This window comes from Eremomyces bilateralis, assembly GCF_010015585.1.
Source record: "Eremomyces bilateralis CBS 781.70 unplaced genomic scaffold P152scaffold_1, whole genome shotgun sequence".
NCBI classification, from domain to species: Eukaryota; Fungi; Ascomycota; class Dothideomycetes; order Eremomycetales; family Eremomycetaceae; genus Eremomyces; species Eremomyces bilateralis.
In genome coordinates this window covers 965,453-985,749 of record NW_022985067.1, presented here as the reverse complement: position 1 = coordinate 985,749, position 20,297 = coordinate 965,453, and the positions used below count along the sequence as shown (strand labels likewise).

The 20,297-nt window shown below is 49.5% G+C and overlaps 7 protein-coding genes across 7 annotated transcripts; 4 read left to right on the top strand and 3 right to left on the bottom strand.

The window, feature by feature from the left end:
• Positions 1-648: 648 nt before the first annotated feature.
• P152DRAFT_9670 (uncharacterized protein) lies at positions 649-1,570 on the bottom strand. The gene has a single exon (XM_033683389.1). It carries the CDS (start codon positions 1,436-1,438, stop codon positions 929-931), a length of 510 nt encoding a protein of 169 aa, XP_033538782.1. The 5' UTR covers positions 1,439-1,570; the 3' UTR covers positions 649-928.
• Positions 1,566-3,041, bottom strand: P152DRAFT_9650 (uncharacterized protein). Its single transcript, XM_033683388.1, has 2 exons — positions 2,980-3,041; positions 1,566-2,917 (listed from the first exon to the last, which is right to left on the bottom strand). The coding sequence occupies exon 2, from the start codon at positions 2,782-2,784 to the stop codon at positions 1,693-1,695; it is 1,092 nt and encodes a 363-aa protein (XP_033538781.1). The 5' UTR covers positions 2,785-2,917; positions 2,980-3,041; the 3' UTR covers positions 1,566-1,692.
• A 733-nt stretch (positions 3,042-3,774) lies between these two features.
• P152DRAFT_9612 (multidrug resistance protein) lies at positions 3,775-8,038 on the top strand. The gene is made up of 4 exons (XM_033683385.1): positions 3,775-4,845; positions 4,917-5,196; positions 5,250-6,138; positions 6,198-8,038. The coding sequence occupies exons 1-4, from the start codon at positions 3,869-3,871 to the stop codon at positions 7,904-7,906; spliced, it is 3,855 nt and encodes a 1,284-aa protein (XP_033538780.1). The 5' UTR covers positions 3,775-3,868; the 3' UTR covers positions 7,907-8,038.
• Positions 8,039-9,807: 1,769 nt separating this feature from the next.
• P152DRAFT_407554 (FMN-dependent alpha-hydroxy acid dehydrogenase) lies at positions 9,808-11,621 on the bottom strand. Its single transcript, XM_033676900.1, has 4 exons — positions 11,098-11,621; positions 10,370-11,047; positions 10,199-10,320; positions 9,808-10,153 (listed from the first exon to the last, which is right to left on the bottom strand). Exons 1-4 carry the CDS (start codon positions 11,401-11,403, stop codon positions 9,961-9,963), a joined length of 1,299 nt encoding a protein of 432 aa, XP_033538779.1. The 5' UTR covers positions 11,404-11,621; the 3' UTR covers positions 9,808-9,960.
• Positions 11,622-11,805: 184 nt separating this feature from the next.
• Positions 11,806-13,884, top strand: P152DRAFT_510439 (uncharacterized protein). Its single transcript, XM_033682659.1, has 2 exons — positions 11,806-12,016; positions 12,070-13,884. Exons 1-2 carry the CDS (start codon positions 11,874-11,876, stop codon positions 13,496-13,498), a joined length of 1,572 nt encoding a protein of 523 aa, XP_033538778.1. The 5' UTR covers positions 11,806-11,873; the 3' UTR covers positions 13,499-13,884.
• An 865-nt stretch (positions 13,885-14,749) lies between these two features.
• On the top strand, positions 14,750-15,872 carry P152DRAFT_453741 (NAD(P)-binding protein). The gene has a single exon (XM_033678448.1). It carries the CDS (start codon positions 14,828-14,830, stop codon positions 15,581-15,583), a length of 756 nt encoding a protein of 251 aa, XP_033538777.1. The 5' UTR covers positions 14,750-14,827; the 3' UTR covers positions 15,584-15,872.
• A 1,149-nt stretch (positions 15,873-17,021) lies between these two features.
• P152DRAFT_9558 (uncharacterized protein) lies at positions 17,022-18,736 on the top strand. Its single transcript, XM_033683379.1, has 3 exons — positions 17,022-17,747; positions 17,827-18,252; positions 18,320-18,736. Exons 1-3 carry the CDS (start codon positions 17,129-17,131, stop codon positions 18,544-18,546), a joined length of 1,272 nt encoding a protein of 423 aa, XP_033538776.1. The 5' UTR covers positions 17,022-17,128; the 3' UTR covers positions 18,547-18,736.
• Positions 18,737-20,297: the final 1,561 nt, after the last annotated feature.

The following is a 20,297-nucleotide window of genomic DNA, read 5'->3' as shown; positions in this document are numbered from 1 at the left end:
CTCAGAAGATCTCTAAATACTTAGAAGACACATTTAAGATCAAGATCAATGACTCCTATACTATCAGCTCAGCACAGCGGGATATCATCCATCTTGCATTCTCAATCTATACTGCTCGAAAAAAGGAGGACAATGATGTACACGATGCTTTATTGCTACCATATGATCCATATAAGATCATTACTCGGAGTGGGTCATATAAAGTCTCATCATGTTGAAATTGATCACCGCTATTTGGTCGGAGAGGGAGGATGGTATGATCTGTAGCCATCGGCTGTAAAGGCGCTGGTTGATTTACCAACTTCTGCCCTTGCTGCCGTCGCTTAGTTGGTGCTAGATCTTTATCACCAATAGTAGACATTGGCATTAGAAGTTTGAGGAGGCTGCTACCTTCAGGGAGGCTCGAAATATCTGGAAGAGTATACAGCTGTTGTACTTGTGCACCTTGACGTCGTTTCGGGGATTTTGGGTAAGCACTAGTATCTTGTGTAACTGGAGATAGCTGATGCTCTTGTATAGGCTGAGGAGCATCACTGACAGATGGGCAAGGGGGCTTCAAATGGGGCGTAAAGGTTGGATGTCCAGGCTCAAACAATAAGGATAGGCCAATCGCTTTATCTTGTGACCTTTCTTTCTCTTGAGCTTTCCTTGCCAAAGCCTGCCTCCTTTTATCTTCGATCGTGCGCTGTTTCTCTTCCTTTAATTGGTACTGAGCATGTTTATAGCTCTCCAATGCTTTCCCTAGGCTTATCAAATGTCCATCCTCACGTATCCATTCGTTTTGTGGTAAAGCCTTGCGAATGTCTAGCAAATCTCCAAAAAGAAGGATATAATATCCATCTGGTTTTTGTTCCTTTGGCACGCTCTCCTGAAGCTGGTTGTATGTGTTTGCAAGTATTGATAGTTCCTCACGGAATATTAACCATTGCTAATATGGTGTATAACAAATGTCCGTAGTTGGATATTCCCTTTGCGCCTCTTTATAAAAAAAGAGTTTAAGGGAATCAACTAATGGTCGAAGCCTCTTTGCAGCCATTGCCTTGTCCTGGCTAGTCTTGATTTGTGTGTCCAAAGTAGACAGGAGTTCAGGGTTACAACTTCCACAGCATGTAATAGGGTCGCGTTCTGGTGTTTTGCATTCGTAGTGTGTATTGATTAACTCCCGGATCCACCGTTCACCATTGGTATTGCAGAGCTGGTAAATGGTGTTAGGGAGAAGTCCACGTCTCTCTGCTTCTGATAGTCTTGCTTTCGATTTCTGGCCTTTGGGGGTTTGGCTCAAATGGTCTTCGCGAGATGATGATCCTTTAGCTCCTTCTCCTATTAAAGGCTCTTCTTCATCATCGTCATCATCTGAAGTAGATGAATTGAGGTCTCCTGGATCTTCTCCTTCGGGTAAACCTCCCTGAGTAGTCTGGTGTTGATGCTCCTTTTGCATATCTTTTGCACGAGTTCGGTGCCCTTGGTAAGATTGTTGGAAGAAAAGGATAGCAGTCCCAGCTGGCACGCTTCGAGCAGCACGCCCAAACCGTTGTAGGATAAGGTTGATCAGATTATCAGGAGGAATTTTCCATATAATAGATCTTGTGATATCTGGAATATCGCAACCATGTGCAAGTGCATCTGTTGAAAGGAGGATCCTGATAGGGGAATGGTAGAATTTTGAGTATATCCCTTGTTTCTCATGTTCGCTTAGGTCAGCATGGTACCATATTGTGCCACTGTGTCCTTCGCTAGTATCTCAGAATATCCATATTCTTGGAACCATGAACGGATTATCTTAGTGCACTCCCGGATCTCGCGCTTTGCCTTAAAAAAGATGATGGTTTTATCAATTTGCTCAGGCGTAGGTATAAACCCTTTTCCTTGACAATGACAAGCATCACAACATCCCCCTGGTAGGTCTTGTTCCCTGTTTACACAATGTCGAAATGCACCTTCGAGCAGGAAATTCAACCCGAGAAATGACTTCTGTGTATGTATAGGGATCTGCTTGGCAATATAGGTAAGATCCTCTCGGTTGGTGTCTGTTTGAATAACCTGAATATGGTCTGATAATTCTAGGAGCCCCCGGACATGGGATAATGTTAACCGGTCCAGAGTTGCAGTGGTTCCAAACCACGGAATATCTTCAAGCTCCCGTCGGACGATACGTAGTTCTGTATAGGAATGGCGGAACTTATCACCCCAGTCAAAAACGAGATGAAGCTCGTCAATACAAACAGAGAGCAGATGGGACCGAAAGAGCCGATCCTGGATAAGGATACGGAACCTCTTGCCAATCAATTGCTCTGGTGAGGTAATAATATGAGTGTAAGCACCTTTCTGTACTTCTTGAATCACTCCATCGTTCGTGTTTGATGCATTTAAGAAGATTGGTCGGGTTCCAGGGATTAATGAGATCTTCTTTTCTTGCTCTTTACCAAGTGCATCAAGAGGGACGATCACAATGGCAACAGATCCTCTAGAGAGGCATGGTAGTGCTTGATGGATTAAGCTCTTGCCAAAGGATGTCTTTGCAGTTAAGATCAGGTCTCTCTGTTTGAAAAGGAGGTGTGCAATACACCGTGCCTGGTCATCCTTTGCTTCAAACCCAAAGAAGGACTGGATTCCTTCTTTAACCACCAATATCTGATCCTGCCATTGTGCCTCCCTACACCTCTCAACTCTCCTTTGTATATCCTGCAGCTCCTCCTTCTTAACTGGGTCGACTTCGGAAAATAGATTGATGTTGGTTCGCCAGTCTTGCTTTGGTTTAGCCCCCCGCTTCTGCTTTGGTGGCATAAAGAGAATGTTCTATACTGTATAAGGACTCTTAATGATAGGGGGATTGACTTTGATGGAATATGTATTATAATTTAAGGAATATTTGAGCAAGTTTGGCAGCGTTTGAAGGAATAGGCCAGGGATAGGTCAACTAAACCCGAATTAATCTCAATATCCAGAAGGGGAGATTGCTTTATAAGTAGTTATCCTTACAGAGAATGATTGAAAGTATATTTTCTATATGTTTTAGATGGATATACGGATCTTAATGGGGTATATTGTGCATCAGGAGTCGAGATGGATGGAAATATGTTGAGAGCCCTTAACATGGAATAGTGCAACTAGATTGCAATTGATCTCAGTCCATAGGGCGTAGGGACTCTTTAAAAGTAGATAGTCTGAAAGGTAATAATCAAAAGTATAGTATCTATATTTTTTTTAAACGCCAATTAGTTGTCGAAAAGCAGCAGAATGGCCTTCAATATGTTCGTTATCGTGATTTCGGTTGGGAAAGCTACACCAAATCCTGGGATTTTGGCTCAGACGCTGTTGGTAGTGGCGCCAAGTCTTCGGATCTTCCTTGTCACGTGCCTTTCAGCGGCTGAGGTATCTGAGACTAATTTTCATTTCAGACAGAACTTTTCTTTTCTTCTCGAACGTTGACACAGCCCGCCAAATCTCTTGGTGTTCAGTCCGGGACGCGCGGGTCGCGCTGGCTCGAACCTACCTGCCTAACGTACACATCACCTTCTTATGAACTTCGAATTAGCCAAGGCCCAGCCTATACGGGACCCAAGAAGAGATGGATTTCGTCGCGTCCCATAACTACTTCGTAGAATCCGCGCGTTCCAGCTTACAGATCTTTGGGTCAAACTTTGCAGGGCACTCTTTCGTTGCCTGTTTCCCGAAACCATTGTATTGTATTTTCTCTTCCCTGACTTGTCCGCTCAAGGGCATAAGGATCCTGATATTCTTTCCTTTAAGTCGCTTTGCATTCCTGCCGCTCCTTTGTTCCCACTTTCCTCAATCCATCGCCACAGGGTCGTCTAGGTGTTGACGTAGGTACACCAGGTTGTCAACACCACAACTCTCAGGCGCCATCATGGGCGCAGATATCGTCGAGAAGGAGAAGGCCGCGGAAGAGGCGCGCGGCGATGAGTATCCCATAGATGCCGCCGCAAAGGCTCCTACTCCAGATATTCCCGAGGAGATGACCCCATTTGCCGCTTACACGCGCGTTTTCACGTACGGCGGCGCGTTCGAGTATACTCTCCAGGCCATCGCCATCGTCGCCGCCCTTGGCTCAGGCGCCGGAATTGCCCTCCAAAACCTCATATTTGGTAGATTCGTCACTGTCATCACCGGCTTCGTCTCTGGGGTGTCAAGTCCTCCCGGTTTCCGGAGCGATGCCGCCGAACTCGCCCTCTACTTCGTATATTTGGGTATCGGCAGGCTGGTGCTCTCGTACATCTACAACAGCCTGTTCACCTATGTTGCCTACCGTCTCGTTCGCAATATGCGCTACGCCTACCTCAGGGCAGCCCTCAGCCAGGAAGTCGCCTACTACGATTTCGGAACCGGTGGCTCCATTGCGACGCAGGCCACATCCAATGGTCGCCAGATCCAGAACGGTATCGCAGAGAAGCTCGGCCTGACCTTCCAGGGATTGGCTGCCTTCGTCACTGCGTTCATCATCGCTGTCGTTGTCCAGTGGAAGCTTGCACTCATCTGCCTCTGCATCGCCCCTGCCATCATCATCGTTATGGGCGTCGTCGCCAGCATCGAGGCCGGTTTCGAAACCAAGATGATGGAGATACATGCCCAGGGTAATGCTTTTACAGAAGCGGTTCTCTCCGGCGTACGCACTGTTCACGCCTTCGACATGCGCGCGAGGCTCGTCAATCGATTTAACACCTATTTGACCGAGACCCATAGGATCGGTGACAAGATCTCGCCCCTATTTGGTATCCTGTTTTCCGCCGAGTACACCATAATTTACTTGGGATTCGGTCTGGCCTTCTGGCAGGGGGTCCGAATGATGGCCACTGGCGAGATCGAAGACCCAGGCACAATCTTCACGTAGGCTAAACCCTTGCACGATGGCGCTTTTGGCTCCTTGTATTCGGTCCTAAACTAACCCTATTTATCAGTGTTCTTCTTTCTGTTGTTATTGGTTCCATCCAACTGACCATTTTGGCTCCTTATGCTATCGACTTCGGCCGCGCCGCTTCTGCTGCTGTCATGCTGTTTAGACTGATTGACCGCAAGTCGTCAATTGACCCCTTCGACGAGGATGGCGAGCAGCCGACCGAGACTGAAGGTGTCATCGAGATCGAGAATGTCACCTTTGCCTATCCCACTCGCCCCAGCGTCACTGTTCTGGATAACTTCTCCCTGAAGGTCCCGTCGGGCAAAGTCACTGCCCTGGTCGTAAGTTCTACCTTGGCTTTCGTACCCTGGTCCGTCGCTAACGACTCCTTCAGGGTCAATCCGGCTCCGGCAAGTCCACCATTGTTGGCCTCATCGAGCGCTGGTACAACCCGGAGTCAGGCACCATCAAGTTAGATGGTCGCCCCATCGACATGCTGAATTTGAATTGGCTGCGTAAGAACGTCCGCCTGGTTCAGCAGGAGCCCGTACTTTTTCAGGGCTCGGTCTTCGACAATATCAAGCATGGCCTCATCGGAACCGAGTGGGAGAACGCGTCCCGCGAGAAGCAAATGGAACTGATTCAACACGCTGCCAAGATGGCCTTTGCCCACGATTTCATTTCCGAACTCCCAAACGGCTACGGCACCCAGATCGGTCAGCGTGGAGGTCTGCTCTCCGGCGGTCAAAAGCAGCGTGTTGCCATCGCCCGCAGCATCGTATCTCAACCGAAGGTTCTCTTGCTGGATGAGGCTACCAGTGCCCTAGACCCTCATGCCGAAGGTGTCGTCCAACAAGCCCTCGATAAGGCCGCGGAAGGTCGCACCACAATCGTCATTGCCCACAAGCTCGCTACTATCCGCAAGGCAGACAACATTGTTGTCATGCGCAATGGTCGCATCATCGAGCAGGGCAGCCACGAGTCTCTTATTGCCGACGGCGGTGCTTACGCTCGCTTGGTGGAGATCCAAAGCCTCGCTGTCGGCGAGGGCAAGTCCGAAACGGAGACTGAGGACACCCAGAACCCAGATCCTGCGGACCTGCACAAGCCCCTGACTCGGTACGCCTCGTCTGTCCAGGGCCGCATGGAAGCGAAAAAGGAGCGCGACAACTACGACCATCACAAGCAATTTGGTATGCTGCATGTTGTGTTCCGCCTGATGAAGATGACTCCTGAATTGTTCTGGTGGTACGTACTAGTGCTTCTTGGATGCATCGGTGCAAGTAAGTTTCAAAATTTCCCATACCCGATTCAAAATATCCGGTCGCTAACCAGCATGAAGGTGGTATTTTCCCTGGCCAAGCTATCCTCCTCGCCAACGTCATGGATGTCTTCACGCTCACCGGCGCCGCGATGGAGCGCGAGGGCAACTTCTACGCCAAAATGTTCATCGTCCTCGCGGCCGGCGCTCTTATCAGCTACTTCGCCCTTGGCTGGTCCACCAACTGCGTTGCCCAGGCACTGAGCCAACTGATGCGCAGGCAGAGCTTCGATATGATCCTCCGCCAGGATCTCCAGTTCTTTGACCGCGAGGAGAACAGCACCGGAGCCCTTAGTAGTCGCATCGATTCCAATGCACAGTCCATTCTTGAGCTGATGGGTTTCAATGTCGGTCTCATTACGATCTCCGTCCTGAACGTTCTCACGTGCAGCATTCTTGCTATCGCCCACTCCTGGAACCTGGGCCTGGTCGTGGTTTTTGGTGGTCTCCCCCCTCTTTTCGGCGCTGCCTTTTTGAAGATTAAGCTGGACTCCAAGCTCGATCGTGACACGTCGAAGCGTTACTCCGCCAGCGCCTCGATCGCGTCGGAAGCCGTCAACGCCATTCGTACCGTTTCATCTCTCGCCATTGAAAAGTCTGTTCTGGAACAGTACACCAACGAACTCGACCATGCTCTGTCCGACTCTACTCCCCCGTTGTTCGCAGCCATGATCTGCTTTGGCTTCACACAGGCTATTGAGTACTGGTTCATGGCCCTTGGCTTCTGGTACGGCTGCCGCCTTCTCTCCTTCGACAAGATTAGCATGTACAATTTCTTTGTTGCCTTCCTGGCTGTCTTCTTCTCTGGCCAGGCCACCGCCCAGCTCTTCCAGTTCTCAACCAGCATCACCAAGGGTGTCAACGGCGCCAACTACATCCTCTGGCTCAGCGGGCTAGAGTCCACCATCCGGCAAACCCCCGAGAACCTAGATAAGGGCCCTGGATCCGCCGGTCCCATTGCCCTGGACGATATCCGCTTTTCCTACCCTCTCCGACCCGACGCCCAGGTCCTTCGCGGCATCAACCTCACCGTCGAAAAGGGCCGGTTCGTCGCCTTCGTCGGCGCCTCCGGCTGTGGCAAGTCCACCATGATCGCCATGCTCGAGCGCTTCTACGACCCCACAACCGGCCGCATCGTCATCGACGGCTCGGACCTCACCACCCTCAACCCCCGCCTCTACCGGCGCATCGTATCCTTCGTCCAGCAGGAGCCGATCCTCTTCAAAGGCTCCATCCGCGAGAATATCGCCCTCGGCCTCGACGACCCGACCATGGACGAACTCTCGTCCACCGATGCCGCGCTACGGGTTAGCGACGAGAAAATTGAAGCCGCTCTGCGCGGCGCCAACGCGTGGGGTTTCGTCTCTTCTCTTCCCGACGGGCTGAATACCCAGGCCGGTTCGGGCGGTACCCAGCTGTCCGGCGGTCAGCGCCAGCGCATCGCCATCGCGCGCTCGCTCATCCGCGACCCCAAGGTCCTGCTACTCGACGAAGCCACCAGCGCCCTCGATACGGAGAGCGAGAAGATCGTCCAGGGCGCCCTGAACGAAGCCGCCAAGGACGCCGACCGTATCACTTTCGCCGTCGCCCACCGTCTTAGCACCATCAAGGATGCGGACGTCATCTGCGTCTTCTACGGAGGCAAGATCGCCGAGATGGGCACTCACGAAGAGCTCATAGCCAACAGCGGCATGTATCGCAGGATGTGCGAGGCGCAAGCCCTGGATTGAGCATCCTTTGGTTTCCTGTTTCTGCCTAGTACAACGGGATGTGGGTGCAGTATCACCCCAAAATGATTGGCGATAATGATTGGCCTGAAGTTGGCGACGACGTGACTCTTGCGGTCTTGCCATTATAGTCACGATACATAATATAGAACCACGGAAAACACCCATATCTAATGAGGTCTCTCAATACCTCGCAGAGGGCCTTTTCCCTACCGAAACTCCTATCGCCTGGTGGGTAGCTAATCGCACGCGATATCCCTCTCTATATTAGATCGCGATAGACCTTTTCGTGACTCCTTCATCGGCCGCTGATATGGAGCGGATCTGGTCAGCTTGCGGGAGAATCTTGGATACGGAGAGGACACGGATGGAGGCGCCCACCTTAAGGAATTTGATCTGCTTACAGCACTGGTTTAGGCAGGGTGTTAATGGTGATATAGAGCTGGAGACCATCATCTATAGACAAGATGTCTGGATAGACGTAATATAGGAGTCCAGACCATCTTCTTGATCACCACGTAATTAGTCTGTACGGGCGAATTCGTGGTATAGACCTATTTTGGTCGGCGAAACCATAGAATATAGCATGTGTCGCATTACGCGGGGTGATGATTAAGCAGGTTCGCAGCTTAAGCTCAGTTACTGTAGAGACACAATATATGTTATTATTGACGATTCCCCTTCTCTCCAAAAAAGAGATCTAGCTAGATAACCGTTGAAGATATGTAAATACGTCGGAAAGGACTGAGCAGTCCTAAATAGGCTTAGTTCTAGGGGTAATGGGCAGCGAAATGAATATAGGTGGCAATTGAAATCAACAGGGCCATCTTGCGACTAGGGAATGATGAATTACTGTACTGTAATTAGAAGGGCTGGTGAGATTTTCATTGAAAACGAAAATCAGCGCTATACCAGATAGGGCGATGCTAATCTACGAACGGAAGTTCGGTAGCACACAGTTTACGGAGTACAACTGTGGGTCATCAGAATTTATTCCGTAACTAAACTCTATTAGGACCTAGGGTAACAGAAAGGTGGGTTGTAGTGAAGTTGTAAAATGGTTTTTGAGGTTGCAAAACCTCTCCAGTAAGAAACTGGACTGCTTCGCTGTGCTTAGATGGTGCTGGAGCCCGAAAGCGACTCGTCGTGCTAAAGTACTAGTTAAGTACATCAACTAACTAACGTAATCCACCAGCGAGCTGCGAATACCACCGAGCTGCGAACTTCAAATCTCACCAAAATCGGGATATTTCATAACCCGATATCTCAACAACAGCATCATAATAAAATCTAAAGTTGATAGATAGACTTTACTAGTCATTTTAAGCCTTTACTCATATTTATAGAGCTCTAGCTATTGTAATGGTAGATATACCTAGATCCTAGGTGCTAAAAGGTGCAAGAATCTACTATGACCTAGGTATATCTACAACTACAATAGCTAGAGCTCTGTGAATTTGAGTAAAGGCTTAAAATGACTAGTAAAGTCTATCTATCAACTTGTAGATTTTATTATGATGCTGTTGTTGAGATATCGGGTTATGAAATATCCCGATTTTGGTGAGATTTGAAGTTCGCAGCTCGGTGATATTCGCAGCTCGGCGGTGGATTACGTTAAGTTAACTAACTAGTTAACTAAGTTAACTAAGTTAGGCTCAGTTAACTATAACCTAAGGTGGATCAGAGGGCTATGGACTTGGATGCGTACAGCGTAGTGGCCTCGTGGCCTATTACTGTTAGTTACTCCAGCTCCACAGCACAAGGACAAACGCCTTTCACACCTTAGATAGATTCCTCCTTCATAGCAACAATTCTACGTTTGCCTCACGATTGGAGATTCCCTACAGTGAGACCCTTGCATAACCTGTTAGATTGAAAACTCATTCATTGAGATGATTCTAAGTCTATCATCGGAAGGATAATCTAGGACTATTTATAGCTAGCTAAGGGTACATTCCCGATTAGGAATGTATCACTTAATGTGCATCACCTGACGGATAGACAATGATTGTTGCTTTAATCAAAGCCATTGTCCAGAAAATATAGGCCAAGGTTAGTTACCTAGCAACGAGAAAAGACTGGTTTAACTCCTGAACGCTCTTACAGCCCGACAGACCCAGTGTCAAATCGAATTCAGCAAGCAGAGATTTCAGCACATGCCGAACGCCGACTGCTCCTTCATGAGCCAACCCCCATAGAACTGGCCGACCTATCTGAACGAAGTCGGCACCAATCGCAAGTGCTTTAAATCTAAAACATGGTCAGGCGCTGCCAAAAGAATCATATAACACTTACATATCTGCTCCTGAACGAATACCGCCATCAAAGCCTATAGTGATCTTGCCTTTAACTGCTTTCGAAATTCCATATAGGGCGTCAAGGGAGCCGATGGCCCCATCAATTTGGCGACCACCATGCTGCGTCACGTTAGCAAACAGAATAAATAATCCATAGAATTCTCCTTACATTACTCACGATGATCCCGTCGACTCCATGTTCCACAGCTTTCTTCGCATCGTCTGCCGACTGTATCCCTTTAAGCACGATTGGTCCCTTGCCCCAAAATTCTCTCAGTTTGGGCAGGTTTTCCCATATCGGGGAGACCCCCCTGGATGTCGAAATAACGTGATAAAGTGCTGCCATCTGCTTTTGTTCGTCCGTTGCATTGGGCGACAAGGGGTTGAACCCCAACTTTTCATGTGCACAGGCATCCTCGAGCCCAATTTGAACTCCGATGCCTCGAATAAAGGGGAAGAACCCCCGGTCCAGGTCGCGGGTTCTCCACCCTAAGTCCCAAGTGTCCACCGTCACAACCAGAACGTCGTATCCGTTCTCCTTTGCCGACTTTAGATAAGATCTGGTCAGGTCGTCGTCGGTGGGCCAGTAAAGCTGATACCATCTCGGATTGTCCCCATTGGCCTCAGCGACGTCTACAAAGCCGGTACTAGATGCTGTACTCAAGGTATACGGCAGTCCTAGCTCCCCAAATACACTTGCTGTGGCACGCTCTCCATCCGGATGAAACATCGTCTGCACTCCCACGGGAGCCATGACGATGGGTGCCGGTAGACTCTTGCCGAAGAGCGTAGTGGTAAGGTTCCGCTTCGGGAGTATGTTACGCATTACTCGAGGAACGATGCTCCACTAACAATAGTTAGTATTGAGGTGGTGATATGAAGCTATGTGACACTGACATTGTCAAAAGCCGCTCGATTCGCTGCAACGGTCGTTTCCAATCCAGCACCACCTGCGGCATAATCGTACGCAGCTGGAGGCAGCCGTAGCTTGGCGGAAGCTTCCAGCTTGTAGTAGCTGGTCGAAATTTGGGTTGTCTGGTTGTAAAGAGTCGCATTATAATAGATCTCCGTCGAGTAGGATGCATAGGTTGATGAGCCTGGGTCGGGGTTTAACACTGAATTAAGAAGTTCTTGCGCCGTTTGCGCCGCTACCAAGGGCAAGCCACTTGCCGCAAAGCAAGCGGCAATAAGTTGCAGTCTCATCCTTGAAATGAATTGGAATTAGAAGATGATGAAGCATATCTCTGAAAGGTGATGGCAAGACAGGAGTATATATAGTCACCGTCCAGCATCTAGCATGCATCTCAAGTCAATGAAAACCAAGGAGCAATATACCGAAATTACCGTATAGATAATCACCATCGAGCATCAAGCATTTATGTTAGTTAACAGACGCAAGCGCCATACCGAGTATATCAAATTTATCGAAATGCGCTGGAATCCCTTAGGCGCCCAAAGCTCAGACTGTCGATCCTACTTTTCTAAGCCTCCGGGACTCGTCGGAAGGATCAAAAGGCGTCGTCACTGTGGTTCCTTGCTGCCGTAAGCCGCTACCTACTCGTCAGCTTCGGTATATTCGGCATCTTAGAAATATAAATCTCACCACCTTTTACGGCTCTTTCTAGAGTCGCATTTACTAGTAGTACCAGGTTAAACAAACCTAATCAAGAAAAATGGCACGGAAACGTGCGATAAATGTGTGCTCGACATGTCACGAGCGCAAGATCCGTTGTGACTTGGATACGACTACGAGTCCATGCTCGAATTGCCGGGAGTACCGCTCAGAGTGCACGCCTCGGACTCGGAAACCATATAGGTTAGTTTTCACCTTATTCTATTCTCAATACGATTCATTGACCTTGCGCACAGGTCCACGAATAGGAACAAGAAGAATGAGAACGTCAATCCCGAAGAAAAGGCTCCTCCTGATACTGTGGATATCTCGAGGTCTGTTTCCCAGCTTGATCAAACCAGAATTGTCGCATCTGTCGTTACGCAGCCAAGTTCCAGAACAACATCGATATATGTTGGCGAAAGTGGCTATGGTGCGATATTCGATATGTTGAGACCAGAAAGTCCAAAACGTCGCCACATTACCATCAACGGTAGGGCTGACGCAGCCCTCAATCCAGAGGATCTGGAATACCTCTGGCTCAAGGGTTGCTTCGAGCTGCCGACCGAAAGTAATGACCTTCTCGCAGCCTATTTCCGCTTTGTCCACCCCATATTTCCAGTCCTCGATGGACCCTCCTTCTTACGAGATCACGCGAGTGGAGGGCTAGGTAGATTGAATTTGCTTCTCTTATGGAGTATGTTTTCAGTCAGTGCAAGCTACGTCCCCGCATGTTCCGACAAGGAAACTAAAGCGTCATTCGTCACTCGAGGGAATGTTCTTTTCGAACTAGGTGGCGAGAATGATAAACTCGTTCTCGTCCAGTCCGCCCTCCTGCTTAGCTTCTGGTTCGACGATGCCGAGGACATCAAGCAGTCTTGGTACTGGTCGGGCATTGCTTTTAGCATCTCTCAGACCCTTGGTCTTCATCGCACACCTATGCCTGATGCCCGGCAAATCTTCAGGGCGGAGTATCATGTCTGGAGAAACGCGTGGCACTGCTGTATGCTTCGAGACACATGGCTGTCTTACAGCATGGGAAGGCCTTTGCGTCTCGATGAAGCAGCGCGTAGCACCACTTTGCCCCTCATGGCCGAATGTCGCTTTCAAGACGTGAAACTCCAAGGCAACAGCGTTTATTCCGAAGCAGAGGCAGAGGGGTTCGAGAAGATGTGGAGAACCTCAGTCACAGCCGCGAATATGTTGCGTCAGTTTCTCTCGTCCAGGACCACCGAGCCTCCCGTCTTCTCAAACCGTGTCAAAGACAGCCTCCAAGTCCAAGAAGACATCTGTTCAAGTCTACTACTCTCGCTTTGCTACCGTCACTTACGGCTCTGTCAGAATGCGGCGATGATCGCAATATGTCAGCTCAGTGGCGACAAGGAGATGGCCGAAACAGCGGCGGACGGAATCATCACGACAGTCCAGTCATATCATGACGACGATACTATCGCATACGTTCCTCCGACAGTGGTACCTCTAATTATGCCGGCTATGCTCATCTCTATTTCGGCACTAAAGTCTACAGAACTATATAAGAGGGAGCTGGGAGAAAGGCGACTTTCCTGCTGCCTTCATCTCCTGGAAACAATTGAGCGAACCTACCCTGCGGCGTTGATAGTGAAGCAGCTATTTCTTTCTGTATATAGCAACATTCGTACTCAAGACCCCAGCACACCTACCTAACCCGAATTAGCCAACTACTGGAAAGGAATACGGTTTTCTTAGGAGAATTTTACCTATACGTCTTCCACATACGGAGCTAATCACATGGTTACACCTCGCGCAAGGTAACCTAGGGTCAAACATACTCCGCTGGGTGGGGATCAAAGCAGCGCGAACATGCTGAGCCACAGCCGTAGTCCCCTCCACGGCGTTCACGTCCCCCGTGTACTCCAGCTTTCCGTCGCCGACCACCGAGAGCACAACGGGGCACGCGCTCTTGCCCATAATCTTCTCCTTCTTCTTCTTCCTCCTTCTCCTCCTCCTCTTCTTCTCCTTCTTCATCATCATCATCATCATCATCATCGGGGATGGTCATGATGCTTATCCAGAACCTCTTTGGTCATCGCCCTTTGTCTTGAAAATGACAAGTTTAGAAGGACATCCTGCTGAACGTGTTATTATGCTTAGAATTCTTGCTCTTGACTGATAGTTTCCGGATCGATCACAGTGATAGTAATATCGCGTCTTCACATCAGAATGGTGAGGTCTGCTCCGTTTGAGTAGGAAGCCGTAACCATGTTACATACTATAGATCTTGAGAGCATTGTAGGCTTCTTCATAGGAAGCGTAGAGACAATCTAGAGGGAGAGCAATACCTTCTATGCTGAGATCTATGAGAAAAAGAACTAAAGAAGCGGAAACATGCGCTGGACCCAATTTATCATTTAATTTCAACTAATAATAGCTAGCGCGGGTGAAAATCTCACTAGCCTTAATTAGTTATCTGATCAAGTTTGGCAGTCTCGTTGGTCTGGATTTAAACCATCGCCATGTGCCCGGTGCCCGGTGACTGGTGCCACTAAACTCCGACCTCCCTCCTCCCTTCGTCTAACACATGGGCCTCGCCGAGAGGCCTGACGGGCGTATGAATCTCTCTCTCTCCCCCCTTCGTCTAACCTTCTCTTTCGACTCGGGACAGTATTAAAGAAGGGATATCCGGAGTTACGGGTTCTAGAGCATTAAATACGGCCGAACAGACTACAGAGCCCCTGATCGCAACAATAATGTTCTATTCCTTCCCACAGGAGTTAAGATAACTTGCATACCTCCATCGACCTGCTCTATATTGGCTAACCGTCTCATCTCACTAGTATCATTGGAGACTTACCCAGTAGAGATGTAGGAGAAGTATATAAGGTCGTAGGAATCGCGTCAATATCTTAATTGGTTTCAGACTCATCATCAGGACAAACTAACAAAGTCATAACTACCATTTCACAATTGAGCCTAATCTTCAATAACCAGATCAGTCGAACTGAACTATTGTTACTACCGAGAACTACGGTCAAGATGACTCAATTCGGTTTCCACACAACCGGCCAGCAGGTCGTCGAGACATTCCCAGAGCAGGTTAGAGGCAGAACCTGTAAGTATTCCCTGCATGATCCCGAACCCTATATTGACATCAACAGTCGCTATCACTGGCACCAGCGAGAATGGTATCGGAGCCACCACCGCCACCTCCCTGGCCCACGGGCACCCCGCCACCATCTTCCTCCTCGCGCGCGCAGCGAATCCAAAGTCACCAGCGTCATCCAGAAGATCCACGCGATTGACCCGTGTATTAAAGCCGTCTTCGTGAACCTCGACCTCGCAGACTACGACTCCGTCCGCGCCGCCGCCTCGGCGATCCAGTCACAAACCCCTAAACTCGACGTACTCATCAACAACGCGGGCGTGATGGCAGTCGCGAACTTCACGCTCAGCAAATCTGGCGTCGAGTACCAATTCGCCGCGAACCACGTGGGCCACTTCCTCTTCACCACTCTCCTCACGCCTCTGCTCCTCGCCGCCGGCAACGGCAGCCGTATCGTCAACCTCAGCAGCTCCGGGCACAAATGCGGCCCAGTCCGATTCGACGACTACAACTTCTCCGACGGCAAGGCGTATAATGCCTGGGATAGTTACGGGCAGAGCAAGACCGCCAATATCCTCTTTAGCATAGAGCTCGCAAATCGGGGGGCCACGAAGGGCCTCGTCGCGATTAGCGTGCATCCGGGAAGTGTTTACGAGACAAGCCTCGGGGCCAACCTTACCCAGGAGTAAATTAGGAACATTGGCGAGTTGACGCGCTCGTATGGGTTCGAGGTCGACCCGCTGAAGAACAGAGAGGAAGGATGCGCGACAACGTTGGTGGCGGCGTTGGATCCGAGGATGGAGAGTGAGAGTGGGAAGTATTTGGCGGATTGCGTGGTGGAGCAGCAGAATGCCTGGGCGAAGGATCCGGCGGATGCGACGAGGTTGTGGACGTTGAGTGAGGAGCTTGTGGGGCAGAAGTTTGAGTTGTGAGAGGCTTACGGATGGGAAGGGGAGCGTATTTTTGGTTTCATTTCTTCACGGACCGGTAATGAATAGCAGATTTGACATTCACTTGAAGCAATGGAAATTTGGCTGGTTAGATTTGTCCCCAACGCTAGCCCAACTCTTACTAGCGTGATAAAATTACATAAACTGAGTATGTATCGTGATCATGATCATCAGACGGCATCTTATTCTTCAAAAAGCTGTTAGGCCTATCTTCTACTAACGTCGCTGACTCTTGCGGGGGCTAAGTCTTTTCTAAGCGTTTGAAGCCGTCTCTGCTGCAGGCCTGTAACACGCTTAGGACGCTCTCTGCGCACATTCTGAGACTCAAAAAGGGGGTTTCGAGTATCGACTTGTGCAAATCTTTCACCGTAGAATGCTTCTATATCTCTGAAATGATAATTCTATGCCATTTTTGGGGTGCAGGAAGCAATCCCCCCTTATAGCGAGTGCCATATTCCGTGCTTTAATCAGCTCTATGGGGTCGTTTTCCTGCCCATTTTCCGCCAAAAAATTGGAGACTTTGGATGATACAATTAATAATTCAATAATACTCACTCTCTTACTTCATTTGGCATATCAAAGGTGTCCAGTTCGACGCAGGTCCGGATGAACTTGTCCTAAGTAAAGTGCGGAGTACTCTTTTAGGTATTCCTAGCATCTGCCTTAATAGGGCATAGCGCTCAGAACTTAAGATTCCAAGCATACGGGTCACTAGTTAGGGCAAAGGCAAATGGTACTTAGGCACCTAGTTCCCCACGTGGGCTAACCGATGTTGGCCCGAACGGGTGCTGGAATCAATCAATCAATCAGTTGAAACCAGCAGGGGCATCTTGCGACACGTTCCTCACTGTAAATAAATGAATTAATAATGAAAGCTTGCTTTGCCCTATCAAGATCTCGCGACATTCGTTCTCACATATATATGCTGACTCTCGAATCTGATTGGTCCAACTAGGACTAGATACGCCTGGGGAGATCTGTGATTAAAAGGATGGAGATGCGGCTCCACCAACGTCGCAACGTCACATTCGGAATATTTCTCGCAGGACGCTGGATGACGCTCTTCCATAGTCAACACTCAACAGTGCATACTTGCGCGTTATGAGTCTAGCTTGATATTTAGAAGGGGGTAGGTAGATGAACCCCACAATATATCTTGATTCCTTTGCTGCCACAGCATTTGTTAGATATAAGTAGGTGGATCCTCCAAACAAGTTTGTCTTCGCTCCCCAGTCGTTCCTTGTTGGTCTATCCAGTTTCTAGTCCTGTCATCTTCTAGTCATAATGAAGTCACTCATTCTCTTTTCCCTTCCTTTGCTGGCTTCGGCTGCGCCGGCTAGCAATCCCCAGAGCAAACGGCAGCTCAGCGGTCTCCTCAGCATGTTCTTGGATACTCTCCCCGTCGTCAACAGTACCGAAGAGACCCCTGTCATCCGACCCGACGCAAAGCGCACCGTCATCACCTGGGGGCCTATCACGATGCTTCCTGGCAACGCTGATAAGCCCTTCGGAACCATCTCTATGGACCCACGAGGCGAGACGTTCATGTCAGTCCTGAATGAGGGCTTCCCAAAGGACGCGTCTGTCCTCTTTGGGCAGATCAAACTCACGTCGGCCAATGGCGAGCCTATTGGAGTCGAGACCGGTGTGTACACCCACCACATGCTGTCGTTCACGAACAAGGAGAGCACTTCTTGGGTCGCGGAGTGTGATACGCCGACGATTGACCCTAATGCTAAGCCTGCTTCGGGTTTAACGGACTTTTTTGCCGGTTTAGGCAGTTTAGGTAGTTCAGGCGGTCCGTCTTGGTTGTCTATATTTGGTGGCTCAGGTGATGATGGTGGCTCCTCTGAATTGGCAGGACTCTTTGGAGCATCAAGCACTGATGAGGCCACTGGTTCAGGTAAGGCATCCCAGCTATTCCTGTATCAGCTAGCAGCCCCCGTGGTATTTTTTGAATGGACGTTAATACGATACATCAGGGTCGGCTACCACACCCACGTCATCTTCTGCGGGAGCAGCATCTGATGAACACAGTCATTCTCACCGCCGACGCCAGCTTGGTATCCTTCCGGGTTCCCCCTTCCTCATGGTTGGTGAGGATAGTGGCAACGCCCCGGTTTACTACTCAGACAAGGATGGAAAGTTCGAGAGCGGTTACTATCTCCCTGCTGATGCGATGATCACCATTCAGTCAGACCTTGTCAACTACAAGGACGAACCGCAAGAGGTGTACTTGTCCATGAATTTGGAGTACATGCCGGGGAAAATTGGCCCCGACACGAAGACTAAGTTGATGAGCGTCGCTGGCTGCGCGGGCCGTGAGATCAAACTTGACACTGCCGGTGAGTCGCGGACGACGAGCGACAAATTCGCAATCTATGAAGACGGATACATCATCAATGGGAGTGAGTTGCCAATCCGGACCTTTGTTCTTCGTCTGCTAAAACCGTGCTAATAATGCGACCAAATCAGAGGGCCACTTGCACGACGGCGGAGTCTCGATGATTCTCCTCGTTAACGATAAGGAGGTGTGCACCAGCAAAGCCACATATGGTGGCGCTAGCGGCACCATGGAGCTCAACGGCGAGAAATGGGAGACCATCTCTAATATGACCCGGTGCGCGGAGCCAATTCCTGTCAAGAAAGGAGACTACATCACCATGACGGCCGTCTATGACCTTAAACTCCACCCTCTGTAAGATTTTTGTTCTCTTGTTGATAGATTCCTCGACCAGTTGGAGCTAACAGGTTTAAACAGCCGAACACAAGGAGCCACTACCGACGGGATGGAGGGGATGGGAGGACATTCACACCGTTCGAGAGATGAGGGGGCTGGTCACGGCGATGGTCACGGTGCTGAGGTTATGGGCATGTGGGATCTGACATTCGCTCCGATGGACGTCTCTAGCTCCACCCCCGGGAACAGCACCACAGGGACGTCGGCTCCCGTGATGAAGGCTCCCGTGCTGAAATCCACTTGATTCTACCCATCGATGCTGGCTGAAGAGTGTTGAAGGGATGAAGTCACTCTGCTTCAAGGCTGTAACGTACAGGGCATACTGGATTCCGAAACGATGGCTTACTGTTGAAAGTCCACTGCGCCAAAAGGGGCCCCCTCAGTTGGGAGTGTAGGACTTGTTATCTTACTTGACCGCTGCCTATTACCCCTAGTGAATACTGACAGGTGGGAAGATATGTGCAGGCGCGGCGTATATCTCTGGAGATCGACGTGGGATATTGAGAAAGCTGGGAGGAGTCGAAACATGCCGATCGCCAGTTATTTAGTACGGCTCCAACTAGATAAGAAACCAAAGCGCAGGTCTCGAAAAGTGGGGTTTGCGCGCGCTTCCAAGAGAAAGCGGCAAGCAATTAAGAATGAAGTACAGAAGAGGCGACATTAAGATAACGTATTCATCATGACAACGAGATTATACGAATCCTGGACCAAATCGAATACAGGCTCTTCCGGACATAAGTACCTATGAGCGAACATAGCGCTTTCGAGGCAGCTCTTCGTCGAGTCTAGTTTTCCCATCCCTTTCTGCAGCCGCCTACCTTAAGCGAGGTAGGTTTGCCAATATGAAGGCACTATTTACTAGTCCTTGTAGCTGAACCAGTGGAGATGTTACTGGAGCTTCCCAGATCTCCCGCACCACATTGACCAAATGGCCACAGGCCACAACCTCCTGAACCGCACGAAGGCCTAGTGATAAAGATATAGGAATTCTGCAGCCTTTGGAGGATTGATTACGTGGGCTACGACTGAGCCGATGAAATTGTAACTGAAGGAGAGCACTGTAGACTGCGTCTAAGACTATGACTGAGAGCGAGGGGCCGAAGAAGGTACAGCGACTAAAGAGGGGGACGGCGGACTTGAAACAGATTGCAGCTTGCGATCCACGGCACGGTCGTCAGGGGATCCTACCATCAGGGTCTACATCTACGCCCCGGGCCTCTTCGAAGGGGGAACACGGTGTCTTTACCACTTTTACAGTGGTGGGAGGGAGTATTGTTCGACGGGCCCACGACTTTCGGCGGTGTGCAGCTGGGAGATTTTAGGGGAACTCCTATTGCAGTAGTTATGTTTTTGTTTTTTGCTTTCTAGGCAATTGGATGTGTTTATTGGCTGGGCCGGATTAGAGCCGGGCAAGCCACTTTGTAGGTGACTAAGTTCGAACCCCTGCCTGTTGGCCAACCACCTACTTGGCCAGTATCACCATCTTAGCCACCATCATGAAAACCGTGACATCTCTACCACCACGTAATTATATTGAAAATTCAAACCATAGGACTATTGTACAGCATCTTGGGGAGCGTCTGGTATAGTTTCAGCCACGGGAATACTCTGTTCTAGTATAGTATTTGCCTCCAGAAGCCGTACAGCCTCTTGCGCTACTTTGATCTCTTTAATCTGTGCGAACTTAACATTGGGATCTATCCGAACCTTCTT